At 39.9% G+C, this 13004-nt stretch overlaps 1 protein-coding gene across 4 annotated transcripts in view; it reads right to left on the minus strand.

Moving 5' to 3' along the window:
• LOC149286805 (voltage-gated potassium channel subunit beta-2) overlaps nucleotides 1-13004 on the minus strand; it is a 38910-nt gene that overhangs the window by 22219 nt on the left and 3687 nt on the right. For 2 of the 4 annotated variants that reach the window (XM_089493603.1, XM_089493602.1), the window contains exon 1: nucleotides 5107-5324. The exons of the other annotated variants lie outside the window; for them this stretch is intronic. In XM_089493603.1, the coding sequence (XP_089349729.1) occupies nucleotides 5107-5324 (218 nt within the window). Of the gene's footprint in view, nucleotides 1-5106; nucleotides 5325-13004 lie in introns of those variants that run through there. 4 annotated transcript variants of the gene reach the window in all.

Here is a 13004-nt window from a genome sequence, read left to right on the forward strand (position 1 = left end):
ATATATATATATATATATATATATATATATATATATATATATATATTACACACACATCGCTTCGGGAGTAATCTTTCAAGCAGAGTATCCAATACTTGTTTACAGATACAGTGTAACGCTCCTCGTGCTACATTTACGTAGGGCGATGGATGCGTCAATGAGGTTCGACAGACTAGGTCAGACTTTCTGAAAACACCCAGTGAAATGTATACGTTACATACAGATGGGTACCTGATGTATGGGGGGGGATCTGGGGTATTTTTATAAATGGCTGAGCCGCACTAAAAGTCTTCCCCATGAATACATCTTCCAAACGGAATGTTGTCAGAATCATTCAAAAAAGGGAGATTTCACTGAGAATGAAGAAAGCGAAGTAACAGCTGCTTGGGGTCTGATGTGGGTCACATCTGCTTACATTTTAATCAGCAAGCTATCCTTGAGATATTGTAGTTACAACGAGCGGCAGCGCTGAGGGGCACGACAAACGCAGTGTAATCGTGACCCCAAAACAGCGCTAACGCCATATCAAAGGGGTTCGGGCGGAACAGGAATCTGTATAATCCAAACACCAAAACCAAGGATGAACATTAGCAAGATTCTGTCTGCTTTTCTACGGGTCTCTGGACGCGTCCCCTTCTGACTCCTAAAACTGCTTTAGAAAGAGACGTAGTTTAAAATCTCACAATTCTTGTCGATAATAGGGACCAGGACCTGCTCATCCCGCACCCAACAGCCTGGGACCATCGCCGCCACTCAGATTTTTTCACAAAGACTAATCAATTTCAGGCATTTATACAGAATAAAAGGCTGACCTTAAACAATAATCGCCCCGGTATTAGAACCGCGAGCATGTTACCCCTACCGCTTGCCTAGATTGTACGCTGTGTGTTAGAAACGCACAAAACCCCCACAAATTAATTAAAATTCTAAACCTGGTGCACTTCAGGCAGAGACTCGGGGCAGATGCATGAAATCCTTAACAGACGTTAACAGTTCTTTTCGGTACAAATCTCCTCCGGTTGACATCAATTGAGGCTAAACATATGTTATGAGTCTGCCTTATAACTCATTTTATAATAAAAACACAACATTTGTTATTCTTGGTTGAATTAACCCCTTAATGACAAAGCCCGTACATGTATGGGCTCAAAATGCATTGTTTTCAATGGGTTTAGGGACCGCCCATTGTCCTTAAGAGGTTAATGAAATGATGACAACGCAAACTATGGAGAAACAGATTACGGACGTCATTTACAAAAAGACTTATTTTAATAAAAATAATTATTTTATGTTCTATAAACAACATCACATTTACTAATAAAACATATACATACCTATCTATCTATATCTTTATACACACACGTTAACACGTTCAACCAAACTGCCACGTGAGTGCACTCGGAGTCTAGTCTATGGCACTCTTCAGAGAGACCTCAAATCTTAAAGGGGTCAGTGTTTTACTGCTCAACGTTCCCATATAATGAAAATAATTTGGGGACTCATTATACATTACATACTGGGACTATACCAGCCACTCTCTGATGACCCATTCATTAATAGGACTGTGTAAAGAACAAAAGGTCATCCGGTCAGAAGCATTTCCACCTTAATCAGCAAAAAAAAATTAAAAAAATAATATGTTCTTAACAGAAAGAGCAGTAAAGATGCGGAATCAACACCCATGTCCCATCAAATTCAACAGATGCCTAAATATGGTTTGGATGTGTATATATATATATATATATATATAGATATAATGGGTTATACGGAACAGATCTATCCAGGTACAAGTTGCAAATCCCTTATCCAATTTTTTTAGTCAGTTTAGATAAAGGATATTGACTCCTGGGGACGGGGAGACAGGGAAGCTCTCGTTGCCGGTGTCTGACCTCTTGTGTAGCCCGTAAAGCGTTTCGCCGCTTCCTCTTCCACATACAGAGTGGCATATAATGGGATATAAGGCATCTCAGGGAGGCAGAGTGCCATATAGGGGGTATAAGGCATTTCTGGGAGGCAGAGTGGCATATAGGGGGTTATAAGGCATTTCTGGGAGGCAGAGTGGCATATAGGGGGTTATAAGGCATTTCTGGGAGGCAGAGTGGCATATAGGGGGTATAAGGCATTTCTGGGGGCAGAGTGGGAAGCCTGGGGGCAGATAGGCAAATAAAAGGAAATAAAAACAAAGAAATATTTCTCAATCATAGCTTTTATTAACTATGAAAAAATAGTTTACATGAATATTTACTAGTATTTTACTTTTTTCCTATAGGGTCGTCTTATATTCAGGCTTTTTCTTTTTTCCTAAATTAATATTCAGATTTTGGGGGTCGTCTTATAATCGAGCAAATATGGTACTCCTGGTTGCAAGCATTTCTGATAAGGGATACTCAACCAGTACTAATTATTTACACATTCTGTTTTCAATTGACTATAAATGACTATGATGTCATAACTCCATAGTTAAATACATTAATTTATATTATTGAATATATATATGCATCCATGATAGGTTTCAGCCTATGTTATGCCAACTGCAATGCACTGGGTCAAATACCACCAGATGCAGCATCTATTTGATAAATAAATAATAATCTACATACTTCTTAATAACGGTACTTTGGCCGTCACTAATTAGATAACCAGATGACTTCTCATCCCAACTGCCTCCCTGTCAATCAAAAATCTAATACAAAAAACCTGCATTATTGATAAGACTCATTGCGCTGCATTCTGAAGGCGCATGCAAAATTAATGGCTCGCCAGCTGCCTCGCTGCTCGGAGTTTACAAAACCACCGGGTCTTATGCTGTGCCAAGCCAAATACTGCTCCCCCCTCCGCTGCCACGCAGAAAATATTGTTGGTAATTTAGAAACTCTTGAAGGCGATGAGCGGAGTACTTTGTTCTTTTTAACAATATGTTTATTTTAGTAATTCTATGCTGTGCCTGATAACGATGTAATAATTCTGGAAGGACGGGCATTATCTGTTCCGGGGTTAGGGGGATGCATGGTGTGCTTATGGCTTCACACACCAGCGAACCTGTAATATGGATCTCGACAGGGCCTCGTAGTAGGATGATCAGGTGGGAATGGTGGATAGAAGAGGCTGTGGTCAGATAAACTGACACTGCAGCCATCATACACACATTTAATGCAGTGGTCCCTTTACATTTTTTCTGGTGTTCCCCTTATAGAAGCAGGGGGGGATTTTGCAGAATCCCTCCATTTGCATCACCGTGTAGCTATTTTCTGCGCTGGAGATACAGTCGGCTGGACACATTTCCATGCACGTGATATAGGTACCTCAGTGAATGCTGCGGGAGGGGGTCTGTTTGGACCCCTGTGCATGGAAAGCGCTCCCACTGATTTCCAAGGGAGTACTTTCCTGCCACTGACTGGCTGCTTCAGTGGACGATTTAGTGGCCCCAGTGCTCCTCCATATGAAGATTCTTGCCGCTGATTGGCTGCTAGAATCTTCATATGGAGGAGCACTGGGGCCACTAAATCGTATTGTAAAGCACTTACAGATATTCCTTTTTTCCGGGTCTGCCGGGGACATTAATCTATCCCTTTATTTTTTCGCTTTCTCCTCGCCTGTATAAACATAACAATCAGTGACTTAACAGTAGGGGAGAGATCAATGAAAACAGGAAAATAAGACAGCGGCTCCCACGATACAGGTATAAGATACATGCACTGCTTTGTTACGCAGCAAACAGCGCCACTTCATTTAACATATAGAGCAGTAAAACAAAAGATATGGGGAAAAGTGACAGATACGATTCAAAAAACATGTAGCGACTTCCCAGAACGGAGTAACGAGCCCCTACAATATCTTGCCAATGACGGCACTTCTGTTGGTCACAGCAGACGAGTCTTCGTATTCAGACACTCATTGCTGCAAAGTTTAGCTGTATACGCAGCACGTTATAGCATCGAAAAACTGATTTTGCTCACAAACAAAAAAGTCATAGGTAATAAGAATGTGCACTGTGTGTGAGAGAATTTACTACAAATAAGTATTTGCAAAATTAAATGTATTTATAAAATATTAGAAGATTCCCAATGCAAAGTATTAGGCATTATTCCTACACAAAGACTGCCATCTAGTGACCTGGAATGGAAGTGCAATGTACTACAAAGTGTAAGAGTGTGTGAGTGTGTGAGTGTGAGTGAGTGAGTGAGTGTGTGAGTCCCCTAAAATCACCTTACAGACTATCTCATAAAAACAAAATCATGGTTACAGAAGCTTTTTTGGGCTACAAAATCTATTCCTTTACTAGGCAGCACAAAGCGTCAGGAAGAGAAAAATGACTTCCTTTTGCTGCTTATTTTCTAGGATTTTCTCTTCTTCATCCCCCGCGGAGGGACTAGGACATTTTCCTGCCATTTTACAGATGTGCTGTATGTACAGGAAAGTTATTTACTTACCGAGAACACAGTTCCCTAAAACTGCTTACATATCCCCAGTACCTGTATATTTTTTTTTTAATTTCTCCAGATTTAGTCGCTTTGTAATATTTTCCATAGCAAAAATCGCTATAATAATAGAAGAGAGACTGGTATTATGAAAACACCTACGTTTGACTGCAAGCTCTGCATGCGTTGGTCTATCTCAGGTTTAACATAATATATTTTGTACATTTAAAAAATAAAAATTGAAGTGTCAGCACCCCGTGAACCGAGATATCACAGACACTTCTCAAATCTACATTTTGCCTATAAAAACACACACATATATATATAAATATATACATATACATACACACACAGTATATTGTAATAAGTATTATACTCTAACAATCTTTTCCTCTATTGTATTCTACGGTCCAGCATAAGTTGCGTTGCTTCTGGACAAATATGTTTCGTAGGCTTTGACATATTCTTAGTATAGTACACTAAGCGCAAAGGGTTAATATCTAAACCTTTTTTTTTTTGTGTTCTCTCCAATGTTGGACGTCAGATCCAAAATGTGAAAAGCCAAAAGGGTTCTAATGGCGGACAGCAGGTATGATAAAAAGGGTCAGCGATGGAATTGGGCAACATGCTGGTTGGGTAACAGACATTTTCTATAATTCGGATGTAAGCTGTACGAAGCAGCTCTTACCTATATCTCATGCCGGTTTTCCGGGCAGTACAGTCATCCAGAGACAGTCCGTGCATTTTGAGGAATTCTTCCATGTTCTTGGCGTGTGCGGCCACTTTAACGTCTCGAAGGCGCTGTAGCTCCACCACATCGACCTGGTGGATCTGGTTTATCCCCCATTCTGAGTGATATCTACTTAGAACACTTTTCAAGCTCCCACTGTATGACACGGACAGCATTTTGCTGTCGGGTCTGGGAATCTGCAAATTGTCCAGATGCACAGGTTTAGAGGGTGCCCGGGACCTCCTCGCGGAGGAGACTCTGTAGTCACTGCAAGTGGCTCTCTGGGCGACAAACATTTCAAAGCTTTCGACAGATAAGACTATTAAAAACGGACTGCCTATACAATGCAGCAACTGTGCTAATTAATGGGCCTTTATATACCCCCTTTGTCCAAGACACCAAAGAGACATGTACACATGCATGTCAGTGGTCATTGGATCTCAACTGGTAAATGAATCCCGTCTCAAGAACTTAGAATGAACAATACGAGGCGAACTTGATATGTTTCAGCAATGGCAACATAGTAAACTACAGTCACTTAAGATGCAAAATCAAGAAGGGGTGTAATCAAGAATAACCAAACACATTTCAAACAAAAGAATAAAAGTGCACTTTAGGAGTTAGGCTTTTATTACATGCAAAAGAAGAAAAAAGTAGCCTTTTAATGCAAGAATTAGTAAATCCAGACTTAAAAACAGAAGACACGCTCTAAAGATACTATTTTTTGGCTTTATTTTAAAATTCTATTATGTTAAAAGGTGCTTAAGACACTAAGATGAACAGAATTATTCCAATGAGTGTTTTTTAACATTAACACGGGAATCCTAACGTTAGTACAGTCGCTAATTACTCCATACGATGATCACACTTTCGTAGACCTTTAAATTATTAAAAAGCAATTCCTTAATGTACCGTGAGCTCATGGAGAGGACACCGTGACCATCAACCTGTTCTTAGGTTTTTCCACCCATTACCCCATCCGCCTGCCTGATTATGGGAACTGTAGTCTAATTACAGCCAGAAGGTTACAGGACGAATAACTGGGGGGCTCAACGCAATACGGGAAAAATGGATGTCGGCCGTCTATACGTTCACTATAGAGAGGAGCACAAATGTATAAAATACTTCTTTTGCCAGTAAGTAGGCTGTGTAGGGGTCTGTCAGTATCCAAGTCAGGACACCGAGGTTGGGGGTTAAGGCTAAGGAGGGGGAACAGTCAGGACCGTCCACCCACCATACCTGAAAAGCCACCTTGTGGCGCTCGGCTTCAGAACATCGCAAGGAGACCGCGTGACGATGGCGTCCGACGTCTGTGCTCCATTGATTTTACAGCTCCCTGGTCGGGTCACGGGAGATCTGAGGGTCCCCTTCACTGGCCCACGGTGAGATGTGCCCAAAGACTAGGACACTCGGGAGGTATGCGTGTGTGTGCATGTGTGTGCGTTTGTGGCGAACAATGCAAATAAGCCATTCAGAAAATGCCGAGCATCCTATCCATTGGTCCGTTAAACTTTTCTATTCATTTATATTGCTTTATCCTTGGAAAAGAGGCCCGGTTTATTAAGTGGGCACTGAAGAGCCCTTAAATTTACAGATGAAAAGAGAGCCAATTATTTTTCTTCGGCTGGAGATCCGCTATCCCATCTCTCATTACTGAAATATTCATGTTTTCTGTTTACAGGGAGCCTTACATCGTGTAAGCCCTCATTACGCTAAATTACAGAAGATTGAGTTCCCCCAATTAATTCAACACTTCATTTAGTAAAGAGGGGGAAACGTGCACCAAAACTAGTGCGCCAAGCGATTAAATTGCAGATAAGATCCTACAGCTAATTGGTTATAACTAGAATTGGAAAACACTCCAGAATGATATGTATCTCTACCGAGTGGCCAATCCCAAGAGCAGCGCACAAATTAAAGAATGAAGCGGACGCAAGGATCAAGACCTCAGACTATTCCAATACCCTCATTTCATTAAAACGGGTTGGTGTAATTAGCTGCATCCCTGTTATTTGAAATCTATAGGGCTTACACTGGTTTTTTTTTTTTTTTTGTTTTTATTTTTTTTTTTACTCCTTTTTCTAGATTTTACAATTATTAATTAAAATGTAATTATTATTAGTTTATATTACTTTTTGTTTGGGAAATGGTTCTTGAAATGGAGGAGGAGGAATTCAGGTTTGCCTTCAAGAAATTTGACAGAAGTTTAAAACGAGGTATAAAGGTTAGACGCCGACGTTAGATCCGAGTAAAGCCCAGTTTAGCAGATGCTGTTGAAGGAAACATGGAAGGTTTTATCTAATCGTTTAGTGTGATCTCTGTGCCGACGACACGTAGATCTAGCTCTTGTCTATGGACCTATGCTCTCAAACACCTTATTTCACCAACGTTTCACTCCAAATTCTCCCCCTGGATGTCTACCAGCCCCAAACCCTTCTCATTTCTGTACTTTAACTTCTCGTGAACTTCTCCCGATGCCTCCATCACCCCTCCTTCCATCTTCACATCTTTTGCGGTAATCTTCAGCTCCTTAATCATTGCTTACAATGTAATTCATTTATTTAACCTAGTCCTGTAACGTCAGGAACAGCTTCACAGCTCACCACTTTCTTGGCATTGTGTATAGTTCTAGGGAATCTGGTGGCGCTCTTGAAATAAAAAGGAACGTTCTTACAGAAAATGGGTAATCTCTTACTTCTTGTGATCTTCCTTCCACTAACTCACTCAACACTGACCTTTAGATCAACAAAAGTTCCTGCTCCTCACTCTACCCTCAACATCTATCTTTGAATCATTTCCCTGCCATTAAATAAGAAAATTCTAATCATCTAAATCCTTAAGAATATGCCCCCAAAATATTATTCCTCTTTTTCCCCTCCATCTTTCTCCTCTCTCACCATAGAACCTTGCTTACGAGACATCGCCTTTAGACTGTAAGCTCTTGAAATCGGAAAGCCTCCAATTCAGTGACTGTAAACGTACGTTAATAGATTGTTATACTATAACATATTTTATAACCAAAAACCATTATATTGGATTTGCTGCACTCCTGAATATCTCCGCGTCTCATTTTAACAGACAGAACCACTTTATAAATGAATTTTAATATTTCTGTTTAATTAAAAAAAAAATGAACATCTCGAAAGTTTGTAGAATCATCACGAGGAGGGAGATGGTAATAACTATTTGTGGCGACTGCATCGCCTTTATATCGGTTTAGAGAAAGGCTGTAATGAGTAAAGATGCTCTGCGGATGATACATTTCTTTTTAAATGCTGGAATATTCCATGCGTAACATCGGAAGAGCGAAATCCAGCATCAGCGTTATTTGTTTTAACTGCTGAACGCATTTCAAATGGGATCCATTATCGTCTCCAAAGTTGCAGAGTAATTTGCGGTGCAAGATAAAAAAAAACAAAAACAAAAAAAAACAAAAAACGCATAGAAATGCATTTAGAATGTGTACTTCAGCTTCACCTTACATCAATCAATATCCATTAAGATCCAGGAGGTTCCTGTAAGTATCAGAGAGAAAAACCTTCCTGTAAGAAACATTCCCTGCCCCCCCCAACGTACAAAATAACGACGAGATTAGCTGATTCCACATTGACTTCCATCAACAAAACTCAACTTCCGCGTTCATATTGTGTAGGAAAAGGGCCGACAAACAATTACCTCCATAAACCCATAACTCAAAAATAAAAGCCCCTTTCATACAGACGCCAGCAAAAAGGGGATATCCATTAACAGGAATGCCGGCAATAAAAACCTAGGAGCGCGGGGATTATTGGAGTCTCCAAGAGATCTCCAGAGTATACCAGATGGCTTAAGAATGTACAGTTTGAGTTTAACATAAATCCTCATAGTAGAAGCTTTCCATTAACATTCTCTTTGTACTCATGATCGTCCTAATAGGTTGTACCTATTGACAAGTACCTGGAGATTCTATTTTTTCTTTTTGTTTTAAAAGGCTTTTCGTCGACTGGGGAATTCCATTTCTCGCAATTTCTTGGCTAAATCTATTGACCCGTGAGGACCCCTGAAAGGAGATATTGGGAACCAACATTGGGAATTGGAAATGAGAAATACGCGTATTGGTACAGGAGAGAGGGAAGAACGATAGTAGCGTTGATTATAAGTTCTATGTTCCACAAGCAAAGTAAAATATGTCGCCCACACAGACTTGGAACACAAGTTATGTCACTTTTTGACTTCTTATCCATGTATCATGGGCTCTCTCATTTGTATATATCCGGTCATAGGCTTGGCACCCAAGTGTTCCACCAACATACACCTGCCTCGGGGAACTACTAATATTTATTTTAAAAAAAGGGAGATGTAAAGGAATTTCAGAAAAAATGTCCAAGAAAAACACTGGAGAATTAATGTCTTGGGTCAAACAAAACTCTTCCTTCTTCTTGATATTCTTAAATCTCTACCTAATTGTTCTCAATGCTTTGTGCTGGGGGTGTCACGGTCAGGACTACTTGCCAAGCCGTGACTGTGTGGAGGGCGTGGGCATGAAGGGGTTAATAGCACCAGGCCTCTGGATTTACTAACTTCACCCCTTAACAAGGCATAAGTTACACCAAATTAACCCCCAAATCCTGCCTGTATCCCCCCAGGTAGTCTGCCACCACTCACGATTTTGATACCGGATTCGTGAGAAATCCGAATTAGAACCTTTATCTCTATATATATATCAACCCACCCCGGGCAACTAACATATATATATATATATATATATATCCTGTAAAACTTAATAACAATATGGTAACGTGTTATCCTCTCTTAGGGTTTGTGGATATCGATACTAGAGCCCAAAGACAGACTTGGATTATGAATATTTTAATAACAAAAAGACAAAGATTACACAGGGCCAGAATTACAAAAGCAAGACATACAAAATAAAAGTAAAACAGCAAACAGTTCTTAAAAACAATGGGACTTAAACACAGGACCCTCACTCACGAGTTTCTCCAATAAGCCGGCCTGTGGGAACTCCTTAAGTCCAGATGGATTCTTACGATGTTGTTCCGATCAGAGTATATCATGGAGTTCTGCTTTGAGGTCGCTGCATTGTCCCTAAATCAGACTTTTGCAAGCAAACGCCCCTCTGACCACATGACTGATTATATGACACCATCCCCAAGAATCGGGTCCCATCTTTGATGTGCCAATAAGTTATGGTGGGGTAAAGGTGATGGAAACCCCCCCACTTAAGATAGGAATGGAATTCCTATAACTAAGGATCCTTATCTGTTAGGCCACGAATCACCACAGGGGTCCTTTGGGAAGATGACACCTCTAGCCAGAACAGATACAGAGGCCATGCACAAAGAAACACATTAAATCAACCTCAGATTAACTCATTGAGTGCTGAAACAAAGAAACTAACCACCTCTGCTGGGTTACCCTTCCATGCATCCACTACGTTATATGAGTTAATCATGACAGGGGGCCACTTTCAAAATTCACTGGACTTCAACAATCATTTTGTTGCCGAGGAACTCTTCCTCTCAGCACATCCTTTCCGTCACAACCCTTTTATCTCTCTCCAGGTGCCCCGGCGGCCCACTGCTAGCCCATGGATCCCAATATGTGTAAAATCGTCCTATCCAATGTGCGGATACATTGTATCAGCCCTCATATCAATCCATTAGCCAAACACTTATCCTAATACCACAACGTTCATCTACAGTTTCTAAATCCATATCCCAAATCCTAAACCTAATGCTATAATCCTATCCTTAGTGGAATCATAATGCGATAAGGTTGGGGTTTAACACCTTAATACGAGCCTGAAACCTACTAGCCTACCTCCACGCCTAATTTATTTAACTTCTCCTTTATCTAATTTGTCTAAATCTGTTATTTTTTACAGGGCTTCGTTTTTCTCACCGATCATTCCCTTATTGATTATCATGACAGATGAAATACGATGTTGCAGACCCAAGATCTTTAAAATCATAGTCACCGACTAAATATCTGTTTTAAAAGTTAGCAGCTGTAAGTCTGTTAATACAAGAAAAATCAGTTAACTTAATGCTAGAAAGAGTAATGAAGTGGTCTTGTGTTAATACATAATCACTAAATGTCCCTCAAACGGTTTTAAATTGACAATAACTTGTAAGGCCGTCTCCGCTTTAAGAATGTATCCGTTTTGCCAAACCGTTTTTTTTTGTTTTTTAATACCCCTTAAATAGCGTATCAAGTGCTTCCAACATCGGCACTTTCTAAATAAATAATACGAGTTAATGTTGTGTCGAACAATCAGATCGTTTTCCCTTCTCTGCCATCCCTGCCAAACCTTTACTGGCACGGATCAAGGGGACTCGTGGCACGAAAGAGAATAAAAAACACAATTCTTATAGGTTCTGGGGCTATACGGGTTGTCGTCTTTTCATCGATTTTTAAAAGAGCTGGGAAACCCATAATAAAAATAACTGAAATGATAAACAACCATAGACGCCAAGAGACTTCTTGGGCTATAAACTCTCCAGATCGAGACCTTCAACTCTGAACTTCTCAGGCTAATGCTCATTGTAACATCTTACATTTCATTTTAAGATTGTGTTTTAAGAGTATCGACTATTCATTTAAAAATATATATTAATGGGGAAGCTTACGGCATCCTAACTGCTATTGCCAAATGTATACAATCAGCACTTCTATATTACGTGTTGTCCTTTCACTAGAGAGGGAGTAGTTGGCAGGGCAGTTGCAGTTTCATCTCCCTGACTTCACTTTATATTACGAGGGCCGACCCCGTTGAGCCTCTGCTCAAGAAATAGGTTGGATTGCCCTGTATTTAGCATATTTAAATCAGAGATATTTCTTGATTGAACTATGCATGTTGCAGGGCCAGCTTTTTCCTTAGCCTGTACCCAACTGTTTAACTTATAGAGGGCTACATAGTTACATAAGGTTGAAAAAAGACTTAAGTCCATCAAGTTCAACCCTTCTACCCTACTCGTAATCCAAAAAAATGAAAAAAAAAAATGAATTAAGCAATTTATTTTCTTCTTGTGTATACAGTGTGGGGGTATACAGCAAACCCTCATACAGAAGTGTAATTATAACACTAGCCGAGACGCCGCCGCAGTGGCCCTTACCACCATCGCATCCCAACCCTTTTAAGAATGTCTGATCGCAGATGAGTTTAAATGCTATCATACCGGCTGTACTTAAAACGCCACGAGAGAGTAAAATGTAATTGCGATGATCTTCTATGACAGTCCGGTAAACTCTATGCTGGAATCTCCCGTCTGCAGAGTTAAGTTTGTCTTTTTTTTTTTTTTCTTTATACAGAAATAAATATTGTAATAGGCAAACACGAACTTTTAAAAGGTGGGAATAATAATAATAATAATACACAAATAGGATGCAATAAAAAAAAGAAAGAAATAAAAAAAAAAAAAAAAAAAAAAAGAAGACAGTGACTGCAGTCCACGTTGCCGTTAATTTAATTATTCTTTAAAATATTTATAATAAAAAAAAAAAAAAAGGAGTTGGTCACTTACCAGAAAACCCACAATTTAATAGGGCAGAGAGAGCTGTGACCACCAATGGTTTCTAAATGTTCATTAGTATTAAGCAAAATAAAAGTCCGGCTATAATTTGTAAAAGGGCTTAACTTCTTGCATGGATACAAAGTGTCTCGGTGTCAAAAGTTGCAATTTCAGGCAGCAAAGACGTCTCGGACAGCAGGGTGAAGGGAAATAACTAAAGGAAATCTGCAAATTGTCGAATCTGTGCATCCAGCCGCGGACTCACCCGAGGTCTTGATGTTCTCCTCATTAAAAACCAAGTTCCAGCTCCTTAGAGGCTCGCTGGGAGATAAACGTGATATGTCT

Source organism: Sceloporus occidentalis, unplaced genomic scaffold, assembly GCF_023333645.1.
Source record: "Sceloporus occidentalis isolate IW3139 unplaced genomic scaffold, rSceOcc1.0.p SCAF_66, whole genome shotgun sequence".
NCBI classification, from domain to species: Eukaryota; Metazoa; Chordata; class Lepidosauria; order Squamata; family Phrynosomatidae; genus Sceloporus; species Sceloporus occidentalis.